General features: G+C 32.1%; 1 protein-coding gene across 3 annotated transcripts in view; it reads right to left on the bottom strand.

Annotated features, from left to right (window-relative positions):
- The window catches only part of LOC140434370 (homeotic protein ultrabithorax-like), a 725,804-nt gene that overhangs the window by 185,213 nt on the left and 521,433 nt on the right, over window positions 1–19,158 (bottom strand). For 2 of the 3 annotated variants that reach the window (XM_072522555.1, XM_072522557.1), the window contains one exon: window positions 13,750–17,979. In XM_072522555.1, coding sequence (XP_072378656.1) covers window positions 17,693–17,979 — 287 coding nt within the window. In that variant the 3' untranslated portion in view covers window positions 13,750–17,692. Of the gene's footprint in view, window positions 1–13,749; window positions 17,980–19,158 lie in introns of those variants that run through there. The other variant, XR_011950051.1, reaches the window with a different exon arrangement.

The following is a 19,158-nucleotide window of genomic DNA, read 5'->3' as shown; positions in this document are numbered from 1 at the left end:
AACACCTGAGCAACTAATTCAAGAATTATCTAAAACGGTAACGCATTTACCTAGTACATCGACTTATCCATTTCCATTGACTATCGATTATGCTCATAAATATTTCGATATCATTTTACTTAAATATATATATTTTGATAACAAGATTTTAATTACGGTTAGTATACCTTTGGTTAGTAATACTCCTTATTCTCTTTTTAAACTAATATCTCTTCCTATAATTCATCCAACATTAAAGAGACTTACCTTTATTCTTCCATCTGTCAAATATCTTGTTCTTTCAGAAAATAGAAACATTTATGTTACTATTGATACATTAGAAGACTGTTATTCATTAGATGAAGAAAAACTTATTTGCAAAAATCCTGATACTTTCCGATTTACACACACTAATCCAATTTGTGAAACTGAATTGTTAACTTCAATAACAAACATACCATCTAGTTGCGATACTCGTATAATTCAAACAGAATATGAAATTTGGCATAAATTAAACAAACCAAATTCTTGGATATATGTTTTACCCAAACCAACAGATTTAACTTTAAGCTGTCAGACTAGTACGCCAATATCTATTGTTCTTTCAAACACAGGTATTTTTTCTACTTCGAATAATTGCAAAACTTACACCGGATCAACTATTTTGATATCTGTCTCAAATCCAAAAGAAAGTAATTTTCAGTCTATCATTCCAGATTTATCCCTTCCAGAAGTCTGTTGTGATGATATTAAGATAAATAATGAATCCAAATTACACCTTGTTCCCTTACAATTAAATAATCTCGATCGAGATGCATTAAATTTAGCAAGCCATAAACTAGATAATTTAGAGAAAATGACCTCAGAAACAAATATTAATTTTTCAGACACAATAAAAAATAGTTCTTATTTCACTTATGCAATCTTATTTTTGATAAAATGTATGTTACTTTATATTTTATACAGGATAATTAAATATTTTTACCGACGATTTCGTAGAAATCCGTCACATAGTTGTCAACAAATTACAAATTGTTTAACACTAAATATATGTCAAAGTAAACGAAAACATGTACATGAGACAGATTTAAGTATAGATTGTAAACATAATAAAGACAATAATTATAGTGAATCCAAAAAGTGTGAAGAGACTAGTTTCACAGAGACTACACCGATAAGACGAAGTGAAAGACTATCGAGACTAAAAGAAACTATTTAAATGTGTTAAAATAAAATAATAATGTATACAAATGTTTTATACCATTTAAATGAAAATTCATTTTACAATTATTTTCATTCTTACAAAAGGAGGTGTAATGTACCTACCTACTCACATGTAAGATAATTAAAGTATCTATGTATTTCTATATAGTTTTTAGTCACCTGGTATATGTTATTTACAATTATGAAAAGTTCTCATGTATAATCACTAATAATTATTTGCTGTTAGAAATCAGAATCAATACTCTTCATAAATATTTTCCTATTTAGAATAAATAAGTTTCGCTAGTTTATTCACCTAATACTTCGTATCTATGGAATAATAATAATTTATTTCTCTTATTTCTTTGTTCGATAAGCTATCCGTATTTGCTATTTTAATATTAATATTTGAGTCCAATCTCTTGTACTCAAATCCATCCAGAAACATCGTTAAATAATTGTAGATAACAGAACTTATATATTCATAGTTTTAAGAAATAACAAGCAGAGTGTAATTTTCATCCTCTAATATAATAAATTTATACATGTCAATATATTCTGTTTAATTCCAAAACAAAGAGTTAGTCCGGAGAAGAAATAAACGCATAGTATTCCATAACATAGTTTTGCTCACAAAAAATAGCGTCAGTGTTAGAATTTTCTTTTAATGGAAGGCTTAATTGATTTTATCGAGAATAACTTCGAACATTCTTCTGTTCGACAGCTTACAGCCGTTTATGAAGTGTATTTTACCGTTTCGCTTTTTTTGTTTAGAGTTTTTCCGAACGTGAACACTTCAATTTATTTACAATAGCCTTAGTCATTTATCCAATTATAACTTAAGCAACCTAAGCGAAATCAAAAGAAATCAATAATAGAGACAAATATTATTTCTATTTGTCCCCTGCTATAGATATTTGTTCGCAATTCTAATTGAAGTTTTACTGACGAACTCCATCTGAAATGAATCAATTTTAAAATAAATTTTGTGAAATTTAAAAACCAGTCAGTATCTCTCAGAACTTTCTTTGTAAAATGCGTTTTCATTTATGGAATCCATCAAAACTAAAACAATTGCAAAATTTTATAAGTTCTTCCATAAATCACATCTCCATAATTGAGTCATAACTTTTAACGAGCTAGACAAAAGTCTTGAGACACTCAAGTGTTGTAAAATGATCGAGGACACCGGATAGGTTTACAACCTTGTCGTTAGATGATCACGGCATTGTTGAGGGGAGTCGCTAAAACAAGATGGCCATCAAATCACTATCCTCTCCGTTTTATGGGAATGTAACTCGATCGAAGATTTATGGCCGTGGCACAGTAGGTGACTATTCACACTGTTTTGAGAAGTCATCTTTGGATTGTCGATGGTTTCCGCAGTGTAATTGGGTGACACATGTTACCAAAATGTTGTGGTTAATTTCAAAGTAATTAGCCAGTGTCCATGAGAGAGTAACTTTTTGAAGAACGTTTTGAAAATAATTTTAAATTAACGTTTATTTATTCCTATTTTAAACATTTTGATCAGTTTTCAGATTGCTGCATTTCTGTATTACTACAATTTTCATTTAAATGGAATAAATTCGCATTGCAATTAAATATGTATTTAGGTGAGTATTAGGATACCGATATATACGGAATAGGATTTATTCTGTCACAAATTCTGCTGTCTATAATTTCAATAAGCACCAAAAGTTATGCAAACGAACTGAAAATAGTTGCTTCACAAGAATAACAATCTATAGAGGAGACTTGAGGACGGAAATGTGCTTTAAGGTAAATATTGTTATTTTAAAACATATTGACCCTCAGATCCAGACAGAGAAATCCAGACAAAATTGAAATAACGAGGCCGATGTTTTCTAAATTTTTATTCTGAGACAGCATTCAGCAATGAATGTAGGCATTTAAAATGAAAGAACAACAACAAATGTGGCAACAGGAATAAAGGGATAATTAGGTAAATTCAACATGAATTAGAATCATCAAGGCTAGCTGGATCTTATTTACCGCTGATTAAGCAGCGGTAAATATGACTTCTTGTGGTAAATTCGAACTATTTTCTCAAATTTCGGCTTCATCATATTCTTTTTTCACTTTAAGGACAGAATTTCGTCTTTCTTAGATTTTCTCCTGCATTGTATTACAATATTATAAAATAGAATGTATTATGATCCTCGCAAATGGTGGTGCAAATAATAAGATACCCACTACGACGAATCGTTGACAAGTTTCAGGACAAAGTAGGAGAAAAAAGCTAACAAGAATATGATTGGTTATTTGTGATTGATCTTTGTATAACTTGCGATAGAAACATGCCATTATGGCACAAGAATCAAGGCAAATAAAAGTAATAAGGTTGAGATATAATACTGAATATTTTACTGAGATTTAAGTGTGCACCAGTTTAGGGTTTATATACCTTATTCGCTATATACTCACGGTGGTAGAGGCATCTTGTGGTCAGCCTGCGAAGCTAAAGTGCAGGAAAGTCTATAGATAATTTACATGGAAAAATATTTCAGGTTGCGCTTGATTAAAATTATAAATTATTTCCATCATGGTTTCCATTATAAAATAATTACTACATTTCTGCTGATATTTTGGAATTAAGAATTAGTATATAACACCCATTAATATTATTTTTTCTCCTATAACATTCACTTTTGAGGTTATATTACAAACTTCGATAGGTGATGGTCTGTCATTCTCTGTATATGTCCGTACAAAATAAGCTGTTTTTTTTCCATTTTCCATTTGTGTTCAATTTCCAGAACAAGGAATTTTTGTTCCGTTTTTTTAGTGAGTTGCTAGATATCGCATCCATAAAGTAGATGTTAGAAGTACGTGGTATATTAATTTTAAATTTAATAGCTTGTAAAATATTACAGTAGATGTTACTCACTTGATTTGTGTCTGCTTTATAATATAATACCTTTTTTGGTTTTTATTATGTAACATATTTCGAGAAATAAGCTGTTTTTATAATTATGTTTGTAAGATTTTAACATTATTATAGTGAAACTGGTGAACTATGTTGATGAAATGTTCAATTGTTTTTACCTATGTGACAGTCACTTTTGTGCTGGTTAATACGTTGTTTTAGCCATTGATTTGTCTGTCCAATATAGGAACCTTCGAAGCCTAAACATAGTGGTTTGTAGATTGTATTAGTAGTGTACATTACTGGTATCTTGTCTTTAATATGATAAAAACAAACTTATTTTATTAATACAGCTGTACCTACCAATTTTGATGTTAATATATGGTTTAAGGAGGGCAGTAATTTTATTTGTCAGGTTTCCAACGAACGCTATTTTTTGTATTTCTATCCAATGGTCCATTATAATAGCGTGAGTTATAAATTAATTGATTTAGTAGTGTTTTTCGATAACGATAATTTTGTTAACAACGGTTATTGTTTCTTAAATGCATTCTTCTTTCTATTTCGTTGTCTCCTTTGAACGGTTAAAGATACAAATGGCAATTGTAGTTTTGGAAACTGCTGCACGAAAGATTTCTGAGGATGAGCGGTAAAACAATCTCCTCAGGTCTTTCAGCCATGAGCTCTGGCGTCTTCCTACTGATCTTTTGCTCTGTACTTTACCTCCCGATATGATTTGGAGTAATTCATATCATTTACCTCTCAACACATAACCCAAGTATTGTATTTTCCTCCCTTTGATCATGCGCAGCAGTTGTTTTTGTTTAGTCATGCGCTAAAGTACCTTAGCGTTGGTAACTTTTTGTAATAATGGAATTCTCAGCATCCGTCTGTATATATACATCTCAAAGGCATCTATTTTTTTTCTGTTTCAGAGTCTATTGTCCAACTTTCACAGCAATAGAGCAGGACAGAGAAAACGTAACATCTGATTATTTGGATTCTGAGCTACAGAGGATCTTGTAAAAATTGATTGCTTGTTCAGAACTGTTTTCCTCACTCTAAAATTCATACGTAGAGCAAAAGCTTTGTTGACCATACGTGCTTTTTTTTAAATTGCCTCCGTTGGAAGATGTAGTATATTTTTTGGCAGTTGTTAGAGAGTAGATTATAAAGTTTATTTTAAATTAATATTTCTATGCTTTGTCTATTAAAACGACTAGTTATTAGTGTTAAAAACATTTTTACATAACACTAGTTTCCGAAAAAGGACAAAACCTAATTTTTAATCTCATTTTTGGTCGACGTGCCATCTCACCAATTCCCCAATTATCTTATGTAACAGATTAAATCACAAAACGGAATTGTGGCCGTCCTTGACCATACATTGTATCCAATTTTTCGTTTGTGTGCTGTAGGATTAGCTGCGTTAGGCGTCAAAAAAAGAGCGTGTATGTATACTGTCGAGACATATTTTATAGTATTGCGTAAAAACGAAAACGTCGATGTGTTGAAACTGCTTCGAGGAGATATGTCACTGGTGATTTATGACGGTCTGTTTTATTACAAACATTTAAACGAATAAAAATAATTAAATAATAATTAAAGATATAATAATTACGGTAAAATACGGTAATCGGTAATTATAGAGACATTTATTTATTACGTAAATAATGGAAAGAAATCTAGGAAATAGGTGACAGTAAGCAAATATTAAGAGTATCTTGTTGAATTTAAGATGCAGAAAAAACGAAATTGATCAGTAGGTATTTAATTAAAATTGAAATTCCATTCGAAATTGTTACGATATCTACACATCCGTCTTTCTTAAGTAATAAATACACGGATTGGAGAAATTTCGGTATATTTTTGATATTAGATTAGACAAAAATATATCCCTGACCCCTGACGTATCCCATACGTGGTTCTACAATTTACTGGAACAGTAATAAAAGCAGCCTAGCAGTCAACGCTAGGGAGGCACAGAACTTTTTTTGGGCGCTCTGGGGGAAATTTTTTAAAAATTGGAGTTAAAATGGTGAGTTTTAAGGCACTTTCCACACACTTTTGAGTGCCATGAAAACATTCAAAACTTATCGCTATTAATAAAGTATTTTTATTTGTCTAGCAACAAAAAATTAACCAATTTTAACCTAAAACCCCGTAACCAACAAGTGCAAAGAAAGAAATGTAGTTTAGTTTGTAAAATTAAAATAGTATAAAAAAGGCGAATAATATTGATCGTTTAGTGATGCACTATAGAGCAGCCATAATATCACTAAAAGAAGGTAGAGCTCCAGGACCAGACGGAGTACAATCTGAATTTCTTAAACTTCTTGATGATGAATCTTTAAGAGTACTATGTAAAATCTTCAATAATATCTATGACACAGGCAATATCCCAAAAGATTGGCTACTTTCAGAATTTATTACCTTACCAAAGAAACAGGGAGCAAAAAAGTGCGGAGAATATAGGCTAATAAGTCTAATGAGCCATACATTAAAACTTTTTCTTAAAATTATACATCGTAGAATATACAAGCTATGCGAAGAGAGAATACAAGACACACAGTTTGGATTCATGAAGGGCGTAGATACAAGAGATGCACTGTTTAGTCTACAAGTATTATTTACAAGATGCAGAGATATGACTTGCGATATTTACACCTGCTTTGTGGACTACCAAAAAGCATTTGATACAGTTCAACACCAAAAAATGATGGATATTCTAACAAAAGCCCAAATGCATGATAAAGATCGGCGTATAATACAAAATTTATACTGGAACCAATCAGCCACAATAAGAACGAATTTTGGAGGTGAACCAACGGAAATGATCCAGATTCTACGAGGCGTTAGACAAGGTTGTATACTTTTACCTATATTATTTAATCTATATTCAGAGGAAATATTTAGTGAAGCCTTGGAAAAATGCGAACATGGAATACTTCTAAACGGAGAACGCCTAAACAACATCCGGTATGCAGACGACACCGTTATTTTTGCAGACAGTTTGAACAGTTTACAGCAACTGATAAACAAAGTAAATGAAGTAAGTGAAAGATTTGGACTTCAAGTAAATATAACAAAAACTAAATTTATGATCATCAGCAAAAATAAAGTTAGAGACGCTCAACTACTTATCAATAATACACCAGTGGACCGAGTAAAACAGTATAACTATCTTGGAACAACAGTAAATGAACAATGGGATCACTCACAGGAAATAAAATGTAGAATAGAGAAGGCTAGGAGTGCATTCAATAACATGGCCAAACTCTTTAAAAGCCACAATCTTAATCTGGAGATAAAAGTAAGGCTCCTACGATGTTATATCTTCTCAATATTGTATTACGGAGTTGAATCCTGGACACTAACTGAAGCAATGGAGAAAAAACTTGAAGCCTTCGAGATGTGGCTATACATGCGAATTCTAAGGATATCATGGACAGACAAGATAACCAACGAGACCGTATTACGAAGAGTGAGCAAAGAAAGAGAGGTGATGTATACCATTAAAAGGAGAAAGTTGGAATATCTCGGACATATAATGAGAAATAGCACTAAATACAGATTACTGAAGGTAATCCTACAGGGTAAAGTATTCGGAAAGCGAGGAATTGGGAGAAGGAGAATATCATGGTTGAAGAACCTGAGGAAATGGTTCTCCACAACAACAACGAATCTATTTAAAGCATCAGTCAATAAAAGAATTATAGCCAGAATGATTGCCAATATTCGGAACGAATAAGCACTGAAAGAAGAAGAATTGATGCACTAACTTGTCAGGCTTATGTAATTTAGAAGCAAAAGCGATTTGTGAATGCCAAAAAGAGTAAATTCTACCAATTAAGAAGACGCAAATTACAAATGTTAAAGTTTAATACCTATTTAAAATAAAGTAGTCTACAACGCATTTAAACCCTTTTGGTTGCATTTGTAACGTACATATGGGAGTTATTTGTCAGTAATGTAATAAAATTCATAAACAAGGTCATTTAAGGTGGAATCTCATTTGACTGTGTGAATTTAAGAGAATGACTGTGTCGTTATCTTTAAAATAAAAATAGACATGTCTCAAAAGCTTGTCACATTAACGAAATATAGGCGTTGCTTTTAATTTTTCCACTCTCCACTTCACTCCAGTCACTACTCTTAATTAATTAATATTATTTCATAAAAAAAAATCGCTGCTTTAATAATCCATCAAAATACATCTCTTGTCGTCTGAAAGCCATCCTCGCTGTGAACATTGTAATGAGTCCTTAACCGTCCAGCACATATTACTAGAATGCGTCCACTACAAACCTCAAAGAGACTACTACAACTTTCAAAATAATTTAAGTGATCTACTTGGTTCTACAAACATGTACAGTGCCATAATTCGTTTCCTAAAAGACTGTCACCTTTACTACTTAGTGTAACTATATTAAGATGTTGTTAATGTATCCTAACTTGTATATAAACAGATTGTATATGTATGTAAACATAAATTGTAATAAACTTGTACCAGTGTCAATGGCCAATAGTTGCCGACACACTTTAATTAAAAAAAAAAAAAAATCAGTAGGTAAAAAATATACCAGAATATAAGTATCAAGTGTGGCAGTATCAAGTGCCACACTTGATACTTATATTCTGGTATATTCCCTATTTAAAATTAGGAGGTTGTGGAATTTGAAGCAAGGGAGCTGGTTCACAAATAACAAATGAATTGTATCGTTAAAGGTATTTTAGTACCTCTTGTCAGTTTTTATTGCCTGAGAATCAAAAGCCAATAGGATTTTGTTTACATTAGAGCTGCTAAGTAACATAAACAAAAAATAAATAAGTAGAAACCTTGTTTTATTTTTGTTCTAACAATCTAACAATAATTTTGTTGACTGTAAAACCTTTTGTATCTCAATCATTTTTATTCCATATTTTTAAATTTCTTTCGATACGTTAACTATATATATTTCCCCTTACTAAGGAGATTAAAGTAATTATTACCAAAAGTGTTTTGATTTGTGTATTACCGAAATATTTGTTCAAAATTAAACACCCCTTTCAACTTATAAATGCATTATTCAAAGTTTCTTTGCCGAATAGGCTCATTTTCTTGTACCCCCAAAGATTTTAATCCCCGGCCGTAGAATTAAGCCCTCAATTTCTTTTAGGGCTGTTTTGGTATTCCGAATAGATATAAACGTCGATTTTTTTAAAGCCAATCTAATGAGATTTTATTTTTCTTTAAATTTAAATGTCTGTAAACTAAAAGTTTAAACTTGATGTACTCAAAAATAGCAAAATTTTGTTCAAAAAAAAGGTCAGAAAAACTTAAATCGGAAGACTTTCATACAAATTAATACAAGGCAATCCAGTAATGCCAAGAGAAAAGAAAAATACCCATCATGGTAAGTGGGATTCAACAGGATCGAAAAAATATTAAATTTAAAAATAAATAAAAAATTAAATAAGATATCGAAAAGCAAATAAAAATTAGTAACCTTATAGTAATAAGTGTTTGCTGAAAAGCAACTACTTCCTATTAACCAAGAAACTGGAAGTTTCTCAAATCACAAATAGTAAGATCCAGGCTGTTGACAGCATTTAAAATTAATTAGTAAAATTTCAGTTGGGAATAAGTTTAGTGAATACAGTATATTAAAATTCAAATAAGTAGTTACACAGTGTATTTGCTAACCATTTAAACCTTGAGGAAACTGTTTTCTTTTCAGCTTCAAACTGTTCCTGACTAAAAATTTATTTTTTTGTAACAGCATCCAAAGAATCTGCTTTAAACAATAAACAAAAACTATGATTCAGTTGGAACATTATTAGTTTATTTGTCTGATATTTCAATTAGTTACATATTTGTTAAAGGACAACATTATTGGAGGTACTACGCTATAGCAATTTCAAATTTATTGTTAACTAATCCATCCTAAGCGATTATGATGTTAACAACTTAATGATTTCTTTTAAAAGAAATACTTTACGACGATCTTAATTTACAAGACAACACGATTCTTTCACGTATTCACAAATAATTGTCTGAAGTACACGCCGGATAAGTGACTCATTGCTATTCCGTCCACCTCCCAAAATGAATAACAGCGCTGGCGTAAGAAAAGCAATTAAATTGATCAATTATGAAGTTCTAGGGGTGTTATCCTCTTCCGGAAGTCTTGCCAGAATGCAATCCTATCCCCATTTCTCACACCAAGTAATTACGAGAAGGGGATTTTCTCACCACCAACCCGAATTCCGTTTATAAATTCAGAGGCACTACAAATACCCGAATGCAAATAAAATTATCTTAATTTTCTTTTTATTCCCGTTTTTTAAGAAGGTAATTTTTTCTGGTATTTACGACACTTATCTTTACGATTGTAGGGAATTAGAAAAAAAAGATAACAGCCACTTTTTATCGTATCAAGTACAAAAGAGATAGAGCCGAATAGTATACTTGGAAAATCTATTTATCGTAAAACATACTTTATATTTATAGATATATTAAATACAATAGTGAAAACTAGTTAAAATCAAGACAAATGAAAAAATCATACTTTGTCTTCCAAGATCAAGCTGTAGAATGGATATTTGGTATGTATTCCGGAATCTGTTAAAAATTTACTACTTTCAAATTGTTGTGTTGGGGGAAAGTGTTCGGTAGAATGTTCATAAAATATTTTAACCCAAGGTTGAAATACTTGGCCCAAGATCAAGATAGTCTGCAAAGACTGGTCCACAGATGTAACATAAGTGCAAAAGAATTTAATATGGCAATCTCATCTCAGAAAACTAAAACCATAGTAATCAGCAAAGAACCAACCAGATATATATATATATATATATATATATATATATATATATATATATATATATATATATAATATAGAAATTGATGGCATCAGTATTGAACAAGTAATTAAAATAAAATATCTTGGAATTACACTGTCCAGCTATGGAGACTTGGACAAAGAAGTGAGAGATCAACTACAAAAAGCAAATAGACTGGCAGGATGCCTTAATAATTTATAAAGCCAGTGTAAGACCAACAGTATCATATGCCTCAGAAACAAGACCCGACACAGCCACAACACAAAGGTTACTGGAAACGGCAGAGATGAAGAATTACGGAAAATACGCTGCGAGATCGAAAGAGAAGTGAAGACATGAAAAGAAAATGTAACCTACAGTGTATAAATGAATGGACACAAAATAGTAATGAATGACGGAATAACCACATAAGCAGATTGGGGAAGACCCGTGTCGTCAAAATAGAGTCACCAGAGATAAGTCACCAATCGGCAGAAGAAGTTTCGAGCAAAAGATGAAGTGACAACCTTCCGAAGAGCTATTAATCCGCCATAGAATAGAATACAATGATAACATAAAAATTAAATACAGCAGCATGCCAAAAGGGCATTAGTTACGTATTTTCGCTCTTATTGGTCCAATCAGCGTACATACGGCATCTCAAATGGTAGGATTTAACGAATAGAATACGACGGTGGAGAAAAATCATACATGGCGGCATGTAATAACGCCTCAAAGTGGTAGCAATGAAACAGTTTAATGCAGAGAGGTGTGTGACATATTAGGTGACCGAAATTACCGAATAGAAGACGATTACCATCTACAATCCATCAATCATGAAGAAACAAAAGCCAAAACTGCAATATTTGGTTCATGTTAAGAGAAACCAATAGGAATACAGTCTATTGCAACTCATTAATTAGGAAAAACTCTGTAAAGAAATAGAGATAGAGGAAGAATGCACACTAAAAAAATGGCTAACCACCACTTAACATTCATATAGCTAGCTGTAAATAAACTAAGAAGTTTCTTGCGGATCGTCATTATCTGAAATGCACAGTAACAATCAGGAGAAAACTGCATTAAGAAATTATTTCTTTAAGGAAACACACCTAATAAAATAGAATTTGTAAGATGTACCATCTACCTAGTAGATATAAGGACAACAAGGAATATATGCAAATAAATAAAAATGAGAAACAGTAGTCACCAGTCAGAAAGGTTCAAAGAGTAAAATAATTGTCCCTCTTGCGTGTCAGAGAAAACGGGCCACATACAAAATATAAGAAATGTTTTATCTTTTAATTTTTTCGTATTTTTATCACATTAAATCTATTATGTATTGAGTCATTTACTCTTGTAGCACAGAACCCGATATTATTGAGTAACAACTGGAAAACAAGGAAAAAATTGAGAAAATAGTAAACGTATTGAAAATTTAGATGTACCATTTCAGTTAGTTATATCAAGAATGGGATTGTAGAGTCAAGATTAGGCATGTTCCTTGGGGAAATGCGGTCCATTCGTAAATGGGAGCCATTCGAAGCTCTTTATATGTTGTTGGAGCAGGTCTGCGATTTCTAACACATCTTTTGATCAGGCTCCATGTATGCTTAATAGGATAAAGGTCAGGGCTTTCGACAGGCCAGTCCATTTATAGAATACCAACCAAGATACTATGTTAGAATCCTTAGTGCGTGTTGTCTCTTACTATCTTACACTAGCAGAAAACCATTTTAGGATCTCCGATATGTGTATGTGTGCTATTAATGCTCCTGTCTCAATAAGAACGAGATCCGTGTGTAACTGAAAAAAATCTTTGCCCAAAACATTACTGAGCCACCACCAAAAGCAGTCTGGTGTGACCGATTGTGGCATAACGTTCTTCAGCCCATCTATTGATCTTATTTCGACCATCTTTTCCATAAATTGATATTCTTAACTCATCATTGTGAGCAGCAGTATGTAATGGCCCCGTTGGTGCACTTCAAGCTATCAAACTATGTCCTCTTAATCTTCGTCGAACAGTAGAAACGCTGACTGCTGGACCTTGAGCTTGCTGAAGATGATTTTAAAGCATTCTAGCAGTTTGTGTTCAGTCTAGTAATACAGCAATAGTGAGAACGCGATCTTCTCCGACTGTTGATGAGAAAATTGTCATGCCACATCCCTTGACTTTCTCCGTTTTCAGCAATGTAACAATCTGAACAGACTTGATATATTTCTTTTAAAGAAATTTACTTTAAACAGATATCTCTAAAACTCTTTGAACACTCTATACAGTTCTCAAAACAATCATTTTCGTGAAGCTTCGTTGATTTGTAAATAATGAGTTTTGAGAGTTCTATGGTTTAATAAATTGTTTATTCTTTTTACAGATTTAGTATAGCTCAATAGTGCACGTTATAATCAATTTATTTTAATTTACATAAAATAAATTTTAAAAAACCGACGAAATGAATAAAAAAATTTCCTCAATTTTGTAGTTGTCCCCTTTTCTCTGACGCGCAGTATACATATATATATATATATATATATATATATATATATATATATATATATATATATATATATATATATATATATATATATATATAATTTAATTTTAAAATAATTATATACCTAATGTTTATTTTCTCAACAATCAGGCGCCTATTGTGAAGACTAATATTGGTTCTCGAAGATTTTTCCTCTAACCTGCGTTTTAAAATGGATCTATCTATTTGTCCAACACAAACTTTTGAAGTTCTTTTGCAAATCCTGGTTTGTTTTGCTCATTTTATTGTAATCTTGTATTCTGATCCCAACACGAACCAAATTGAACCATAGAAATATTTTCCAATCGAAAATTAAAAACAGTGTTTTATAAAAAATCATTTATCTTTATTAAAAAAACGAAATAATAGTACAAACAAAACGTTAAACGTTATTTACAAACAATACTAATTATTCAAAACTGTACCGTGTACATTCTAATTAAAGTTTAACTAAAGCTGTTTACACACGAGTTTTACAAAAAGTTTTTCTACGACGTACTAATCTCAGGTAATCATAATTTTTAATTTGTACAAAATTGAGTTTTACTGTATTTATTACTGTATATAATAATAGCTGAGTCTTATTTTAAAGCATATTTAAATTATGAAATGGCATAAAAACGGAATTTTATCCTATGTTCACAACTTAAGTAATATAATACAATAATTTAACAAACTGGTTCAGAAAAGCTTCATTCGATTGACATTTAAAAATATTTTTAGATAAAAATATACATTTAACGAATCTAATATTATAGAAGTGATTCTAAAGAAACAAGAATGCTGGGACCGAACAAATAGCCCAATATGGATTCAGAATCAGCAGACCAAGAAAAATTCATTAAAAGATCAGATAAATATTAAAGATATATATATGGGGCACAAGAAAAGAGTTTATTTTATCATCGAGATATACAGTTCAAGAATTGAATTATAAGACGATAAAAAAGAGGAATATTTTGTTCTTAACATATTTTTTCTACGTTCTTACAAAAATCAAAAGTTTATTGAACTATGTTTAGTAAAAAAACTGTTTTCTTATTGCACTGATGTAATAATAATTTTATTGCACTCATTTCTCGTTTTGTTGAAATTAAAACATTCAAATCGGCGTCATATTTATTACAAGCTAGATTACAAAATGCATTTTATTAAATAAATTATTAATAACTATAATTGGAAATTCTAAACACGAACTTAACTACCCTAAAACATACGCTGATCTCTACTACGATTTGATAATGCAACAGCAGTTCTAGAAAGTTCATTGTGGCAGACGAATGAGATCGATAATGCAGTACACAACAAGGAACAAGCATATCAACCGTGGCTGCAAACAAATTACCCGGATGATAGACAAGCATATTCTAGAGCTAGATTAAAGAAGAAAGTAAAAAACCTAGTGGCTAAAGCAAAAAAATACCTCCTGGAAAAGTAAATACGAAGAGCTCAACAAATATATAGGGTCAACAAGATCAAAAAGAAGCATGGAAACGGCCAAAACCTTAGAATAAGTAGAAAAGAAACGACTAGAATATATTTAATAGGAAAAAGATCTGGAATGGAACATCTCGCTAGGGTGTTGGTTCCTACCAGTCGTCGGTAGCGATCACAGAGTGCGAACTAGACTAACGTAGCCATCTTTTGAGGTGTCGGTAGTCGGTGTGGGTGGGGGGGGGGGGGGCAATAGACGCGAGACGAGTCCACAAGTCACACTGATCAACGAGTTGCTTTATTAGTCTCCGAGATGAGCTCATGTGGGACTACTCAGCTTTCATTCCACATAACGTCTGTACGTCCACATTAAAGACGGACTCGCAGGTGCATTGGTTCTGTCCTTTCTGACCCAGATCCTTTATGTGCCCTGCTCTACCCAAACTAGGCTTATCGGGTCTTTAGTGTTCGGAATCTCCGGACTTCACATCCCGAGAAATCTACGTTTTCCATTTATGTTGATACAGATTCCTTGATGGGTATAGGGTCCAGGTGTTTTGGGTTCTCTGTGCTTCGAATCCCGCCCGCTGCGAAGATGATGCTGCAGAATGCGTGCAGCGGGCCTGCGCCTATTCCAGGAGGCAACATAGTGTATAAGAAAGAGTCTTAGTGCTCCTGGAAATACAATCCAAGTGGTGAAATCGCCTTCCAATATCCGCCATCTATCTCTCCTGGTTAGGTGAGTTCGGCAGTGGTGTAACCTGCAAGAGAGCGGAATGGCGAATTTTCCGTCTAGTTGAAAATACTTAAGTTGATCTCATCTATCTCATAAAATCGGACATTTGAACTATGTGCTCTGGGCCTGCTAACCAGTCCCAGAATGCAATAAAGATAATGAAATAACATTACAGAAATTCTAAGATGCAATAAAAACTAAAGTATTATGTAAATAGTGTACTATTACACGGCGTGGAAGCTTGCACGTTAATAGTCAGCACGTTACGACGTTTAGAGAGCTTTGAGATGTGGGTATTTCGTCGTATGCTGAAAATTCCATGGACCGACCGCGTTAGAAATGAAGAAGTTTTAAGGCGTATGAATAGAGAACGTAATTGGCGTATGAATGACGAAATTGTCAAGAAGCGTAAAACGTCTTATCTTGGACATATATTTAGACACCACAGGTATAACTTCCTTCAACTTATTATAGAAGGGAAAATAGAAGGCAGACGCGGCCCGGGTAGACGACAAATGACCTGGCTGCGCAACATCAAAGATTGCACAGGATTAGACTTTCAAAGTTTAATAAGGAAAGCACAAAATAGGGAAGACTTTGCAGAGGTCATCGCCAACCTTCGCTAAGAAGACGGCACCTAAAGAAGAAGATATTTTTTAACATAAACAAATGATATTAGGTTAGGTTACTCACTTTACTCTGAGCAATGAGAGTGACAGTCATAGTGAGTTTGCCTTTTCCCAACAGAAAATGTTGATATTAAAAATTATAAGAAACTAATGGCGTATACAAAATAAAATTTCGTAGTATTTAGGAGAAAAAATATCAAACATAGTGAACACGGGACACATTCATAAATTTCTAAATGAACCTTGGGATTTCCAGGATTTGATAAAAGGGATGTTGAGCATTTTTTAATCTTTTGTAAAAACCAAAGGGTTCCAAAAGAGAGAGTCTCAAAAATTACGTATCGAAGAAGTCATTATTCACTTCGAAACGGTAATGTTGAAAATTGCACAAATTATACAATTACTTTTAACAAGAATAGAATAACAAGTTTGAGGTAAATCTGACACTGTTTGAGTTGCTAACATAATAATTCATTTTTGAATAATAATCGATACTGATTATTAATTATTACTAAATATTTTGATATTAAATACCGTGTTTTATTTTCCTATTCTTTGGTTTTTGGATGAACGTAGAATATATTTTACGCAACTCTTGCAAAAAGTCTTCATCGACACGTTATCTAACTCGGTCTGATGTCCTTGGACAATTTCATGTCGAAATTCTGACTCTTTGCACTTGTTACATATAGAAATATTTATGTCAAGAAACAAAATTAAGATCGAAGATATAATTTTTCAAAAAGAAAAATATAAATTTGTATTAAAAAATAACTGATCTGATTGATGAAGTATTCAGAGTTGAACTCTGAACCGATTTGAATACTAACAGATTAATGAACTTCTTATAAAAAGAAATAAAGAACTTCAATTTTATTCGAAAAATTGCTTAAAGTGTACATTCTTCAGGGAAGTATTTTTAAATTAAAGGTAAAACTGCCCAAATTAATGACAACGTTTAATAAATTATAAAAAGAAAGAGACAAAAATGAAGAATCGATTAATTAAAATCAATAAACTACATGCTAGACAAAAAGCGTCTTTTGAAATAAAAATGAAGCTGTTGTAATTGAAAGATTATGGAAATACAAAATTTAATAATAAAACATTAACAAATATGAGCAAAAACAAATGAAACGTAAGCTATAAATAACAGAAAAGACTCATAACTGCTGAGCATAAGCTATAACCTATTCTAAATAAAACAATTTCTACAATATATGTACAAATAAGTTATTTTTTATATTATACAAGAAGAAAATCTCAAGTACATTGCGTATTCTAAACAAGTGCTCGTCACTCCATCAGAAAATCTTCATGTTTCGATAGGATAAGTGGTTAATTGCTTTGACACCCGTACAAGAAGTATACTATGTGTGTTAGGTGAATATTCTACTATAATTTGTAATTAAAAATAGTAATATTCACCTTAGGCCTGCAGGACATGTTGCTCCTCCGTAGAAATTTCCCCGTGCAGCCACTAATTCTGCTCCACCACCACTTGGGCGGCGGCTGCCGCTGCTTTTTGCGCCTGCGCCTGCTTTTCTTGTTCGTTGAGCTCTTTGATGGCTTGGATTTCTTTCTTTAACTTCATTCGCCTGTTCTGGAACCAGATTTTGATCTGTCGTTCCGTCAGGCAGAGCGCGTGCGCCATTTCGATTCGTCTCCGCCGGGTCAGGTAGTGGTTCGTGTGGAATTCCTTCTCGAGCTCGAGCGTTTGGTATCGCGTATACGTCTGGCGGCCTCTTCGCCGAAGGCCATTTGCACCTGTAATCAAAAAGAAAACAATTAATCAAATTTACTTGACAATATTGACAAATTGTCAATACAAAAACAAAAATAAAAGTTACCATTTCAGGTAAAACGTTACAAAAAAGATTATGTTAGAAATCTATTATGGCATTATTGAGTATATGCTATTTTCAAAAGAAAATATTTGTAAGTATGTAGGTAGTGAATTTATTTCTATAGAACGTAATCCTAATAATATATAATTAGTACAAGGAACTTCTTCGTGACCTTAGAAGAAAGGCGAAAAATCTATTTATAAATCTATTTATAATAGTCGGAAAGAAAAAGGAGAATATTGAAATGGATTTGCCTCACCATCTATCTATATAAAAGGCTAGGACGAAAAGTTATAATGTTTGTCCGGTATGGTAACTACGACACCTAGGAAAGAATCTGAACTACCAACTGACATGAATAAACTTATCTGACAGATAAAATATAAAATATTTATTTGCCAAATAAAGTACCGAATAAGAAGTTACCTGTAAGAAAAATTATGTTCATTGTAGGCTGATATTATGTTGTAGGTTATCGCAAAATCAAAAATATAACGTATTGTTGTTTATCGTAAGTGAGAGACATGGATCCGGTATTAGAAGATTTAATAAAATCAAAGAATTTGATGTCTGGTTTTTATCAACTTAGTGCACGAATATAATATTTGAGGCAGAATCGACTATTTTAATTTTTGTAACGATAAAGACTTTTTTACGGGGTTTAGATCAATTAAACCGAAAGTGTATATTCTAAGAGTATATTGTAAATAGTTGTTATTATTAAAATATTATAAAAGTAGGTATTCTACCTCTTTTTCTTTATTTCAAAATGGGTTGCTACTTGGAGATTTTGATTATACAGTGAAGCCATTTTTAAGGAGTTCACTAAACAATCCATGAAGATAATTTCTTTAATGAATTCCATATAAAAACCAGATGTAACAGAACTTTTTATGTATGGAAGAGAAGGCTTAGGGAAGTACTATTTTATCAAATGAAAGTGGCTGTAAAGTTAATTCAACCGTCCTAATCTACAGCAACATTCTGTTAGCTAGCGAGGGATCAAATGAAGACATTATTAAACTTTTTGAAGTTGAACGATGTTTGAGCTAACCTTATATAATATTTTTTCATTATATAATCATAATCATTTTTTTTA

This window comes from Diabrotica undecimpunctata, chromosome 2, assembly GCF_040954645.1.
Source record: "Diabrotica undecimpunctata isolate CICGRU chromosome 2, icDiaUnde3, whole genome shotgun sequence".
NCBI classification, from domain to species: Eukaryota; Metazoa; Arthropoda; class Insecta; order Coleoptera; family Chrysomelidae; genus Diabrotica; species Diabrotica undecimpunctata.
Note: the sequence above shows the minus strand (reverse complement) of the source record. Positions and strands in the feature narration are given on the sequence as shown.